This window comes from Oreochromis niloticus, linkage group LG4 (genome assembly GCF_001858045.2).
Source record: "Oreochromis niloticus isolate F11D_XX linkage group LG4, O_niloticus_UMD_NMBU, whole genome shotgun sequence".
Classification (NCBI taxonomy): Eukaryota; Metazoa; Chordata; class Actinopteri; order Cichliformes; family Cichlidae; genus Oreochromis; species Oreochromis niloticus.
In genome coordinates, this window is record NC_031969.2 from 15,979,442 (window position 1) to 15,993,200 (window position 13,759).

A 13,759-nucleotide genomic window follows, 5' to 3' on the forward strand; every position below is an offset into this window, starting at 1 on the left:
TTTGAAATAGTTTTTGACATAGTGACAGGCAAGTCAATCTTTCCATCAGCACTGTGGGCAATTGTGGGACCACAGTAGAAAAGCTAAAGTAAAGCAGGGTTTACCCAAATATCAATCTGGCAATCCATCAGTTTGTCAGTGGCCGGGCAGTGGCAGTCTTTTCTTGGTTTCTGGTGTAGCTATCAGGATCAGATAACTGATATGTGGTTCATGCCTCCATTTTCCATCCATTGGGCAAACCATTGTAAGGTACAGACAATTTAATAGACTGCTAAATCCATACCAAACTGCATCAAATTAACTAAAGAGGCCAGAGTAGCTGTCTAGACACTAACTACCTCCTTCCCTACCCTCAAAATATCATACCAACAATCAACTTTATCTCATACTTCTGGATCAAAAGTCAGCTACAATGAAGCTGACTTTTGACTGTGCAAAGTGTAGGCAACAGAAAACAGCTACACAGCTTTAGAGGAGTGGAGATATGGACATTACTTTTTTTCACTGCACAAAAGGACAAGAGCGTGAAGGTAAAATGGAAACTGCATCCATTATAGTATTATACTGCTTCATCTCTTTGCAAACATCTGCACAGACAGCATGCTAACGCAAAGCTAGCCAAGAATGATGATAAAGCTGAGTGCATGTCGACCCCAGCCCAGCAGCCAGAGCCTGAACTTCAACAAGTAACAAAAGCAGTGATGAGCAGTCAGGCTTGCAGCCTCTGTTTTGACCTGTTCATGTTTCTCATGCTTTCAAGTCTGTTTGGGCTGGTTTTCATCTTTGCTTTGTGTTGCTTACTTTGTGTTCATACTTAAGGAAAGATGTGTCCTCATTAGGACAGGGATTTAGCCAAAGGTTTATATGGTTAACTGGTAATTATGAGACAATGTGTTTCAGTTTGCATTGTGTGCTTATACTACGTCTGCTAGGATGTGCATGTTCTTGGTAATTGTTAGTACGTATCACTTACGGATTGGTGGTTGAGAAGATGAACATGGAGCTATATGGAGGCATGGGCCTAGGCCCTCCTTCCCCTCCTTCCTCATCATCATTTGTAGGAGGTGGCAGAGGTTCAGTGTTGGCATTTTTATTAACTGAAGGTGGGAGGAAAACATTGTAAAGAGCTATAAAGTAGCAGAAGAAATACAAAAGAAAAGAAAAACACATCCATTCACCCCTACCTTGCAGTATGGCATTGGTGGATGGAAAAATGGGCATGTCCACAGCAGTATAATCAGGGTGGGGTAGCCTGATCACACTGTTGGCACGGTGATGTCCGATATTCCCATAACTATCTAAAGTGACCAAACTTCCACGAGTGCCACTGTTAGCAAGATGAAGGGCAGATCCAAATCCAGGGGTGACAGTGTGACTGGCCACTGGATAGGGGCGACCCTCGCTAGGTGGTGTAGAACCAGACACCAGTTTGGTGTTCATGAGGTTGTCCATGTCCTCACTGTACTGGCTATTCTGCCTTGAGAGACTCTTCTGGATGGGCCGTGTGGTAGATAGGTTTGGGATACTGCAGTCCCTAGGAAGAGGTCAAAGAAAGAATTACAGACATCAGATTAGAGGAGATTGTAAAAAGGATGACTGGAAAATGAAAAATGAATGACATACTTCCTTCTGTGTGAGCACATCCGCTTCCCCTCGCCCTCTGTTTGGCTTCCACGACGGCTTCTTCTTGACCTCTTCTCACCGCCATTGCCTGCTCGCTCATGCTCTCCTCCTTCCCCACTCCCATCCACTCCTTTGCTCTTATGTCTTCCAGATTTTCCAGCTCCTCCCCCGCCATCCTCACCATCTTCAGCATTCTTTCGATGTGACCTTGGCTTCCTGTGTTCGGACTGCCCTCCTCCTCGACTCCCAGTCCGCGTGTGGTGATGGCGCCTGGGTAGCCTGTCCTCTGAACCCGGCCCAGGAATAACTGTAGCATCCAGACGGACATGAGAGCTGTGGTGATGCTCACTTTTGCGGCTCCGTCTACTCTCCGTGGATTCTCCCCGCTCCATGGGAGGTCTGGGTGGACCTGAACCTCCTCCACCATCCCCTCCTACTTGGCCATGGTGCTCAGGATGGTGCTGGCTGACACAGAAGTCTGAGTTGTTGGCAGTGGTCTTGTTTGTGTTGTTATTACGATTTTCATGGGGGTCCACCACTAAGGGTCGATCCAGATGGGTCTTCATGTCTGGACGGATGTGACGTGAATAGTTGACCTGCAAGGAAACGAGTGGATAGCGAAACAGCACAGAAGGAATAATTTCAAAATATGTAATTCATGAGAGGAGGCAAAACTTTAGAAGACCTACATTTCAGTTATATATTGAAAATTTCCAACCAATATTTAGACCATAGTTGGTAAATAAGCCACCGATAAATGATTAACAAGAACAAATCAAAACCAATAAAAGTCATCATCAACACTCGTGGCCATAACTTGTGTACACTGATAGCACAAGTCTAGGGGCCCTTTTTGCCTTTTCCTTTACATTGTTGTGCTCCTCCCTCCCTGTCCTTGCCTTCCAGCGGTCATCAGCGTCCAATTCGTTATAGAGGGCCTCGCGGCTGGATGCCAGAGTCTGCTTCCTCAGCTCCTTGGTGCGCTGCTCCCACACTGACTTGTTGACTCCCTTAATGTGGTTCTTCTGCTGCTCCTTGCTGCAAAATGAAGCATGGTGGAAAAGGGAGAAAGGGATTGGCCTCGTTAAGACCTGCTTTAAGACTTGATCCTATGCAAATGAACGCACAAAGAGATGAGAATGATGAAGTGGAAACCAACACATAAGTACATCAAATAGCAAGGACATAAAGACACACTGGGGGCCACAGACACTTAAAGGGTCATTTGACTGGACCTATAAAACAAGGCAGCTCTTAACAGAACAATGCTTTGGATATCTGCACAGCTTGCCAAAGCACAAGGCAGGACGGCCCTATTTTGGTAAACCACGTGGGAAACAGTGTGGAGGATAACACTGAGGCAAGGTCAGAATTTGTTCAAATTATACACAACTAATCACCCCATGCTAAAGTACATACAATTTAATGGACAGATTTTGTGCAGAGCAAAAATAGCCATTGAGCTGAATTGAATGGTTTATATTAGTTAGAATAACTGAGTTCTTGGTTTTGCAAAAAGATGAGATAAAAACACCTCCAAACTGTCAGTGACCGCCTCCTTTCTTAACCTCCAAAATTTCTACCAACTTTAACTCACTTTTCTCTCAGGGCCAACAGTCAATGACAATAAAGCAACAGCCGTAGGCAACAGAAACAGTACTTTTAAAAATAAGCCAACATAAAGAAAAAGCTAAAAAAAAAAAGCCAGATATGTACAATAATTTGGAAAAAGAAAAGACGTTACGAACAAAGGGCCAAGAAAAGGATAGAAATCTAAAACATGAAAAAAGCAAGGAATGGTTGTAAAGTCAATAAACAGAAGGAAGTCATAAATGAATAAACAAATAAATAAATACCAGTCCAGAAAGGGGTCAGAAGCGTTGTGACACTCACTGTGTACTTTGTTGCTGAGGAGGGAAACAGCTGGTGAGTGAGATGACACAAAAGAACAGAAGGAGGATTTCATTCCAAAATGGGCTATCCATGAATGTTTTTAAAAGACAGGAAAAAAACCACAAAGTGCCGACTCTAAAAAAATGATCACTATCCAAGACAAAAGTGTTACATGACTAAACTACTAAAAAAGTAAACTATAATCCTGAAATCCAAAAATGGAAGCGAATCTCAGAATATTTTTTGTCAAAAATGTAAGCATTTTGGAATGCAACCCTTCGTACACACAGACACAAAACACAAACACACACTCAACAAAATCCATTTTTTCTTCTATCACTCATTTTTGCTTCCCAAGTGCTGCTGTTGTGTGCTGATCAGTTTTACTGCACATGTTTACCCTTCACTCGCTTTTTCCACTGAAGCTGCTACATTAAAAAAAAAATACTTACCAAAATATGGTCCTGTGGGTATACCCTACATGACAACATACACTGGCATTATGACAACATGTTTTCAAATCTTAATAAAACATGTAATATCTGCATATTTTTGACCTGTACTGAAAACTGATAAACCCTGAAAAGCTTACAGTAAGATTTAAAAATAAACATTTTAAATATAAAATGCTCTGCTTTGTCTTAAAGAGGGTTACGGGCACTTAAAAAAATTAATACATTTTGGTCATGAACTTCTTTCTGAATTCAGAATTTCTGCATGATCCTCTTCCATAACACAAAATAGCACGCTAATAATTTAAAGGACCAAATCTATAAGTACAACCTAATTTATTATGATTTTTATTATTTCTTTAAGCTTATTGAAAATACAGTGCTGAAACTTTTTAAAACATTATTCCCTATCATTAGAATAATACTTCCTAAAATGTCTTTGCACTCTGTTTAGAATGCATGGCTGTTTAAGGGAGGGCAATTTCCTTTTGAGAGTACAAACTGGACTTGTGTTGCCTTACAACTGGCTTTACGTAGTTTTCTCTGAGTCTGCCATATCTTCTTAAGAGATTCTTCATGCACCACTGATGTCCCCAAGTTTAAAATCCCTCCTTGGGGAAACAGGGACGATCTCCTCTTGAATTTAAATGTCTTCCTGTCTCTATCTCTCTCTTTCTTTTATTTGCACCAGAGAAATTAGGGATTTGGATTTACACTGGCACAGTAGAACGTAAGGCAATCTGCAGCCCTACAATGCTTAGAGCTTAACCGAGACTCTATGGTAAACCTCTGTCCTACAGTCTGCTTTCAAAAGAGTCAAGCAATTAGGCAGCATGGTTTGTGAAGGTTGTTTTTCTGAATAAATTTGGACAAACAACCATGGTAACCTAGAGAAGAAATGCTGGATATTATACCAAACCAACATTACCAAAAAAACTTCTTTTCTTACACTCTCACATGCATCCACACACACACACATACAGACAGATACACATACACTGTAGTGAAAATAAGACATATTTATATCATAATTCCAAGTAAATTAAACTGATTACACAGACACAGATGGTCACTTCATAGTGAAGCACACTACACAGCACAAACAGTAACAAGAACCTAAGCGATTCATGAAATGATGGAAATGTTAATAAGCATGTGTACGTGTGAGTGTATTGAGCTAAAACTCTAGGGCATGTTTGTTCATTGTACCTGCGAGTGACAATGAGTGAGCAGAGTCTCACACACCAAAACGGTAAGGACACGACTGTGCTATTATGTGTGGTATTTAAAAGCAAACATGGTACCCCTGTGTTGTGCTGAACGTATTTCCATGCACGTGAGAGCAGAGTGTGTGAACTTTACCAGACGGGAAAGTACAGAGCCTTGTGTGTACAGAGAAAAGGGATCAAAGACTAAGACGAAAAGTAAAGGAGAAGAAAGAGATGACAGAGAGAAGGACAAGAAGCAAGTTTATGTGTGTTTAGGCTATCCTCAATTTCCTTTTTGCCAGATAGATGGAGACATGATTTATTCCACTATGATGACAAAATGGCAAAATATACAGAGAATTTTTACATTCATGAACTTTAAATGTTATATTGAAACAGAAAAAAGTCAGTTTGGAAGAGACTATTTGATCAGTGAATATATTGCAATTCTAAAGAAAAAGAGGGGCTGTGTACTTTTGAAAGGTAATTAGTCAATAATGCTCATTGTGATGAAAGACTATTTGCAATCACCAATATCACCACACATTCATAAGGTGATGAAGTGATGTTTTAAGAATCCAAACTTGAACAGATTATGGTTCATTGATGGTTTTCCTGACTTCAAACACTCAACTGTGCTATACCGTCCACTTCCCAATGTGCTGAGTCCGACATAAGTGCTTGACTCCCAGATGGTGACGCAAAAGTAATAGAGACAGAGACTCACGCTGCAATGGAGAGGTTTGCAGCAGATAGTGGGCTAACTTCAGCCACTTCCTTGGCTTTCTGCAGGGCAATCTTCTGATTGGCAGCTTCCTCTTCTTCCTGTTCATCCTGCAAATGTGGATTAGAAAATAAATCAAAACCCAAATATGATAAAGGCAGGAAAAATTCACATGAGGGAAGAAGAAGAAAAGTTCATTGATTAGAGGAGGATAATTTGTGGTTAATGTGTTAGTGTAAGAAACTGTACTCATATTAGACTGTACTATACCTTGGTCAGTTCCTGTGCGTTGGCCAGATTGTCCACAGCGATGGCCAAGAACACATTCAGCAGAGTGTCTGAACACAGAGTTAAAAGCAATCCAGCATCTGGGAGATTGTTTGTGCAAGAGAATACAAAATGTACATAAAATAATTGGCTAAGCCACTTATATTATAATGTACCTCTTGGCAAATTGATGTATTGGATTGCAGCATATCATTATTGCTACAGTATCATCCCTGATACAGATCCCTTAACAGTGTGTGGTTCGACTTAGAGATGACAACACAGGTCAGTGTCAGTATTTGCCAGGACAGTGGATTTATCAGAATCTCAATTAGGATTATGACAGTGACATCTCCGTGTTGTGCTGATTAGATACCGATTGACACTGACTTTAGTATAATAATCCCAATTCCAGAAAAATTGGGACGTTGTATAAAATGTAGAGCAATCTAGATCACGAACTGTGCCTGGCAGAGCTTTAACCTGCATGGCAAAGAAAGGGATTTCTAGAAGTGTTCACATTCCCATGCAATGATTGACAGAATGACAGAACCATGCCTGTTTTTAATTCAGTCCCACCTGAAGGCGAGCATCCAGTACTGATTATCAGGTTTGTCCTGTCCTGTTTGTCCTGTTTTTGTATTTGAACCCTTCGGATTCTGGTTTATTTAATATTTGAAGATTTAGTGTATATATTCTTGGTTCTGGTTCTTTTAGTCGTCTTTCTTATTTGTGTTATATTTGTAGTTTCTGGTCTTAGTTTTGTCGTCTGGTCTTTAGGTTCTGTTTCCATGCCTCTCCTGTGTTCCATGTTTTGTCAGCCTTGTCTTCATGTTTGTTTAACTCTTGTCTCCACGCTCGGTGTTCCCTTTCTGTCTCCCCAGTTAGTCTGCTTCACAGTGTCAAGTGTTATCATACTTCCTGTTTTATTTTGACAGTCTCTTGTCCTGTGTTCTCTGTGTTCAGTTTTGCTTCCCTGTCCTGTTAGGCTGTACTAATTCCAGCTGTGTTCCCTGCTGTTTCCCTTCCTCTCGTGATCCTGTGTGTATTTATGTTCTCTGTATTCCTCCGCTTGTTGTCACATCGTCCCTGTCTGCTGTGTGCTTCCCTGTGTTTCCACACAGCGCTACATAACTTGTCCCTTGTGCACAGAGATTTCTCTGGATTCTGTATTTCATGATATTATGCACTGTAGATGATCAGATATTCAAAGCCCTCAAAATTTGGCATCATTACAGGAAAAGCATTCTAATACTGTTCTGCATTTTTTTTTGCAGATTGGTGAACCTCTGCCCATCTTTATTTCTGAGAGACTCTCTGACTCTCTGACATGCTCTTTTTACACCCAATTATGTTACTGACCTGTTGCCAGTGAGCCTAACTGGGTGCAAACTCCTTGAGCTGTTTCTTTTTATACCACTTACTTTTCCAGCCTTTTTTTTGCCCCATCCCAATGTTTTTGAGACATTTTGACACCTCCAAATTCAAAAAGAGCGAAGATTTTGTATAAAGCAGTAAAAAGACCTAGTTTTAACATTTCATGTGTTTCTATGTTATATATGGGTTTGTCCACTGCATCAAAACCTTTGCAGAACTGAGATTGTACATAATATCACTCTGTAGCTGAAGATGAAGAGCTGACTCTGCCCTCAGTCCAGCATGAATAGAAGAAGCATGACTATTTCTCAGAGATTGTTCTTTTTCTTACACTTTCTCACTTTGATCTTTTGTCAGCCGTGCCGAAGAACAGGCTGTCAGTGAATAAAACAGTAAATACAACACTGACTGAAGCTCTTGCAAGTGACCATTGGAGAGCGCCTGGCCCCTGCAGGCAGATCGTCATGCAGGTTATTTGTTGGATGGTTTCTGTGCAATGTCTCGATGTCTCGATGCAAGACTAGTTGCTTCAATGTCGATATGCCAAAAAAAAGATTAAAAGAAGTCAGGCTAAGAAAAAAAAGTAGCACTTCTATTCAGAGTAACCGCAACTACAAAACAAAAGCAAACAGCAATAGGTAGAAAGAAGCATTCTGACTATTCCACCTTTGAAGCTGTCCTAAAAAAGAAAAGAAAACTGTAAAAAAAAAATTGCATTTAACCTTTGTATGATTTTTACTGAGAGTAAAGTAAAAATGTGTAAAACACAGCTACAAATGTCTCCACTCTAAATATCTGAGAGCTGCGCATGCATGTAGCTTTATCTGCAATGTCACTGTCAAGGGATACAGTTGCCAAAAAGCGTGAGTACAATGAAGAAGACGGAGAAGGCCATGCCCTTGTTGACTCCACCCTGAGATTTGATGCCATCATACATCACCATATTCCAGTCCTCGCCGGTCAGGATCTGGCAAACATACACAAATATTCAGACGAGGCTATGACGAGCACTCTCACATCCTCATATTTGCTCAAAATGCTATAATCACAGAACAGACTCACCCTCTTTTATACACACTACTTAAATATTTGAACAAGTTTAAGCAGAATTATGCTCCCACCTAATAATCTTTAAGGGTTCTAGAGTAGCATTTTACATTTTATATCACTTCCTCGTGCGCAAATCCTCTTTAGTCCTTTCAGCGTTTAGCTTTAATCCAGCTTTGTCTTCTATTTTGCAGCTTTTTCTCCCTCCACTAGCCTCTCCCTCCCCTTTTCTCCTTTTACAGTACATCGCTCTCCTTTGCTTACCTGGAACACCGTCATTATTGCTGCGGGAAATGTATCGAAGTTGGTTGGAGGGGTGCCACTTTCAAAATTAAACCTAGCAGTGAAAGAATGAAAAAAAGATATATAATAGGAGCAGAGAAAACATTGAGCAAAGAGAGAACGACTGAGAGAGCCAGAGGCAAGCACAACAAATGTTTGTCTGAAAAACCAGTGCTCTGAAAAACTGCCTTAGGTCAACTGGCAATTAGCAAAAACCAATAGGTTAGCAGAAAATTAAATCATGGCCGTTAAAGGGGAAGAAGAGAGACACTGACTGTCCTCCGAAGAGCTGCATGCCCAGCAGCGCAAAGACGACTATGAAGAGGAAGAGCAGGAAGAGCAAGCTGATGATGGACTTCATGGAATTGAGCAGAGACACGACGAGGTTACGCAAAGACGCCCAGTACCTGGGAAACAGACACATGGAAATGATGATAATACCATGTCCTTTATTTAAATATATAATCATTACTGTATTACAAGTGACTCACTTGGTGACTTTGAAGATCCTCAATAACCTGAGAGCTCGTAGCACACTGATGCCAAACGATGTGCCCGGTTGGATGATGGACCAAAGGACTTCAAATATGCTACCACATATCACCTAATAGAAATTTAAGCATATGCAAGCATACATAGTTATTTATTATACTGAGCAAAAAATCGACAGACATCAGCATGCAGTATGGCACATTTGTTTTTGTGTAAAGTCTGTAGCAGAGGTTTTTCATCCTACAGATATAAAGCCCATCTATAGACCCGCTTATGAGTTTGTACATTGTGTTATTTTTTACTGGGTGTGGACCCAAGCTGAGAGGGGCTCACAATGCAGTCGAAGCAGTTGAAGGAGGAGTTGAGGTAGGCCTGTCTGCCCAGGCCGTACAGTTTTACAAACATCTCTGTCAAGAATATTCCCAGGAAGATGAATTCGGCATAATCTGCACAGAGGGAAGAACACAAAAAGAGACGAGGGTGAAAACCTGAGCGAGTCTCTGTGTGTGTATTTGTCCCAGAACCATTTTTGAACAAGACTTAGTCTGCATGAGAGGAAAACTGTGTGTGCTTGGATGCGCTTGTGTTAAACGACTGGGTCAGCTCTTTCATGGATTTAGCCACATTACTGAAGAATTTGCTAACCCACTCCTTTTCCAATAATCTGTGATGAAAGTATTTGTGCATTTGTGGAGATAATCGGCCCATGCTTGCACTAAGTATGCACGCATTCACCTCCTACTCACATAGAAAATCTGAAAGTGGTTCAGGCTGGTCGTAGTGCACAACAGCCACACACAGCGTGTTGAGGCCCACCAAACACAGCACGGTCCAGTAGAAGCCCTGGGACTTAACAATGTGACGGATAAAGAAGCGAAACCGTCGCTCCCGACGCTTGAAAGTCGATCCTTCCAGCTTGGAGCTCTTCAAGCTGGCACGAGCAAACGGTGAACCTACCATTCACAAAGGATAAACGAGGCACATCTTGTATCAACAGCTGCACTGTGACATAAATGAAAAGAAGTCAATGAGTGACCTAAAAGGTGACACAATCACTGGCACTAAAATGCTATGTAAGGGAATTTTTTTGCTTTTTTTTTTATACAGGCAAAAGATCCCATCCCATTATTTCTGTAGCTTATTAGGAGAGTAAAAGAATGCATTATAGTGGATGGTTTTATAGTGGATGGTTACCAAAGATGTCAACTATATCGATGGACCTTCTATTTGCTGGAACACTACAATTAAATCAACCTTCCTACACTGAATCTGCTTTTTAAGTACAAATTGATGTATAATTCACTTAAAGGTAGCACATGATCAAAGCTGTCTTATCAAATTTAAATTTCTAGGTTGCACCATGTCCATTATTGCTCTAAAGAATGAAGAAAAAAAGTTCATTTTCAGAATCTTAGAGAAATGCCTTGAATGACTGTGCTGAAAAAATGGTTTGAGCAGAGAAACGGGAATGAGATAACAAGGGCAGGTTAAAGATAGGGGGAAAAAAGATGAGGGGCTCGAGGACAGTGAAAATGTAACATTAGGAGTGCAGAGCAGCAGAGAGGGAGAAAGGAGAGAGAAGGGCGGGAGAGGGATGGAGAGGAGGGTCAGGTAATGCTGATATGCAAGATAAGATAGCATCTCTGTGTACCTGCAATTTGCCTTTGACTGTGTGTCTGTTTCTCCTGTGTGCTACTCTTAATGTGGGGATATAAATTCCCTTTTTACAGTCATAATGGGAAATAAGTGTGTTTTAAAGCAAGACTATCATGAAGTTAGGTTTAGGTTAAGAGCTGTGGTAGAAATGTGGGTTTGGGAGCTTTTGCAGAAAAAAAACAAAAGTAAATGCAGTGTTCTCTGAAGGGATGTAAAATGGCTTTGTTTTGTGTGTGTGTGTGTGTGTGTGTGTGTGTGTGTGTGTGTGTGTGTGTGTGTGTGTGTGTGTGTGTGGTAGAAAGACAGAGAGAAACACAACACATCTTACCTACTCCCAGGTCTCCCTCCCCTTCCTCTGAATTTAGAAGCTCAGCTTTGCTTTTGTGGTTCTTCGTGGCTCTCCTACGAGAACCTGTTATACAGTACAAATATATTTATACATTTACCCACAACACAACAGTTCAGCTATTCATTTATGCATATTTATATGTTATATTGGAAAAGAAAAAGGAAATTGATACCATCGTATTCATTTTCATTCTCATCATCCGCCAAGATGACCTCTTCTACAAAACACACAAGCAAAAATGTGAATATATTATACATTTATGTGTAAGTTCCACAACATCTGCATATATCTTTTTAAATCATAGTCTCTGTTTCACTCATTAGTCCCTCTTTTGTTTTTTTAGCTTCTGTGTTTTTATGTAAAATTTGTCTTTTCAGGAAGATCAAAGCTCTGTCCCCTCTATCCGCCCCTTTAACCGCTTTGACCCTCCTTTACTCTTATTTTCTCTCACATTTCCTGCCTTTAATAGATAGCTACCAGGCCGGAGAGGTGGACAAAACTAATTTTCTCTATCCAAGGGTCTGTAATCTGTAAGATATTTAAGATATAATATGTGTTATAAGTTCCATTAAATGTGTGTCACTGCTTTACTGGATATGTGTTATGTTAAAGGTAAATGACATTGAAAAAATGGCAAAAAGAAAGCACATCCATATAGAGCAGCTGCAATGGGAAACCTTTTAATAAGAGCTAATCAAAACTTGTCAGTGCTAAGGTGTCAGTGTGTATTCAGCTATAACTATAAAATACAATGTAATATGGATCCTTATTTCCCTGAATAACAACTCTTGTGCAAGTGATTGTATTAATGTCATCTCTGTGATTATAACTCATGTTTACTGTGGCTGCTTTTTTCTGACAAAATCCACAAAAAGAGATTTTTTGCCTTATTTTTTAAGTGTTTACGTTGAAGTTCCAGGAAAAAGTGATGGTTTACTTTCATTCCAGCATCACACAAGCCGGTCTTCAAAATTACAGCTGAATATATATTAAGTCTTCTGAATTTCCAGTGTTTTGAGTGTTAATATCTAAGCAGAAATTTGCTATGACATCTGACATGTATTCCACTGTAATACATGTCAGGTGTTTTTACATGGTCAAATGTTGCCAGGCATGCACTCAGTCACACATACCAGCTTTACAGATCCACTCCAGGTAACCGTTTAGTTCCCTTTCAATCTGCTGCTGTCTTCGGAGCTTCAGAAACTCACTCCTGTTCTCCACACGCTCCCTCTCTTTGGCGAACTCGCTGCAGAGACAGACATGACACAAGTATATACCCTGCACGTCACACCGAATGTGTGACATCATTTGATATCAATATTCATCACCTGAGACTGTTCCTTTTTAGATATTTACACATGCACATAAACTTACCCTGACAACACACCCAGCACCAGGTTGAGCATAAAGAAAGAGCCGATGATGATGAGGGGGATGAAGTACATCCAGTTCCATGCACTCCCTGAGGCATCGTTGCTCTGGAAACACACGTGAGGACACACATGCGCACACACACACACAAACATAATTAATCAGTAATCAATGTTTTGCTCTTTACTTGAGTATTTGATACAACGGAAAGTGAGTTAATAGAAACAGATAATGTTAGATGATGGTTTGTAAATATGAGCTTTGGGAAGTTTAACAAAGATTAATATTAAGAAGACGAACTTTTCTATTAATTTGAATCAAAGGTTGAATTTCTTTTTTTTAAATGACCCTTTTTCATTCATTGAAATCAACAAAGTGGGTACATGTGAAAAACTGAGCAGCTGTAGCTATATATACATTTTGATTTGCGAAAGCTGAAGGCATCAAAATTCATTTTCTACATACCTGCTTTGTCACATTGAGGTACGTTCATGTACATATATACGCTTTATATAGCCTAATTAAAAATAACCTAGTGCTTTTCTAGTGACTAATTCTTTGACGTTGTCATTAAAGAGTGGAAACAACGTGCTTTAAACTGCTGTCCACGACTTATAGAAACATAAACAAAAGCAGGCATGACATGATTTTACTTTAAGTCATCTCAGTAAGTAAATGCGTATCTGCCACTCTACTTAGCTGCTCCGACAGAGTAAATAATGTATAACAAATGCTTTGCTCTCTAGCTCTCGGTCCCTACCATTCTCCCTTACAGACCATCCTTTCATTATCATTCTTTATTCAGTTCTTATTGTTTTGTCTCTCCTCCTCCTATGGAACCCCTTAAGAACGCCCTCCACCTGCCTTTTCATCCCTCCCTTATCTATTTCAATGCTAGTTTAACCTTTTCTTCATTCCTTTCTCCATAGCCATCTCCTCACTGTCACTGAACAACCTTTACAGTGATTTTATCAATCCCAACTTGAGACCCAGCTTTTCTTTCCTGTTTCGAGCT

At 40.2% G+C, this 13,759-nt stretch overlaps 1 protein-coding gene across 22 annotated transcripts in view; it reads right to left on the reverse strand.

The window, feature by feature from the left end:
* Positions 1-13,759, reverse strand: part of cacna1aa (calcium channel, voltage-dependent, P/Q type, alpha 1A subunit, a) — a 78,664-nt gene that overhangs the window by 36,528 nt on the left and 28,377 nt on the right. For 16 of the 22 annotated variants that reach the window (XM_019357941.2, XM_025906911.1, XM_025906910.1 and 13 more), the window contains exons 7-23: positions 12,748-12,851; positions 12,504-12,619; positions 11,543-11,587; positions 11,350-11,433; positions 10,112-10,318; positions 9,699-9,811; positions 9,365-9,477; positions 9,149-9,280; positions 8,856-8,928; positions 8,394-8,511; positions 6,171-6,238; positions 5,904-6,010; positions 3,480-3,530; positions 2,493-2,661; positions 1,624-2,219; positions 1,185-1,534; positions 974-1,097 (exon numbers count right to left, since the gene is read on the reverse strand). In XM_019357941.2, coding sequence (XP_019213486.1) covers positions 974-1,097; positions 1,185-1,534; positions 1,624-2,219; positions 2,493-2,661; positions 3,480-3,530; positions 5,904-6,010; positions 6,171-6,238; positions 8,394-8,511; positions 8,856-8,928; positions 9,149-9,280; positions 9,365-9,477; positions 9,699-9,811; positions 10,112-10,318; positions 11,350-11,433; positions 11,543-11,587; positions 12,504-12,619; positions 12,748-12,851 — 2,570 coding nt within the window. The remainder of the gene's footprint in view (positions 1-973; positions 1,098-1,184; positions 1,535-1,623; positions 2,220-2,492; positions 2,662-3,479; positions 3,531-5,903; positions 6,011-6,170; positions 6,239-8,393; positions 8,512-8,855; positions 8,929-9,148; positions 9,281-9,364; positions 9,478-9,698; positions 9,812-10,111; positions 10,319-11,349; positions 11,434-11,542; positions 11,588-12,503; positions 12,620-12,747; positions 12,852-13,759) is intronic. The other 6 variants (XM_025906920.1, XM_025906925.1, XM_019357958.2 and 3 more) reach the window with 3 other exon arrangements.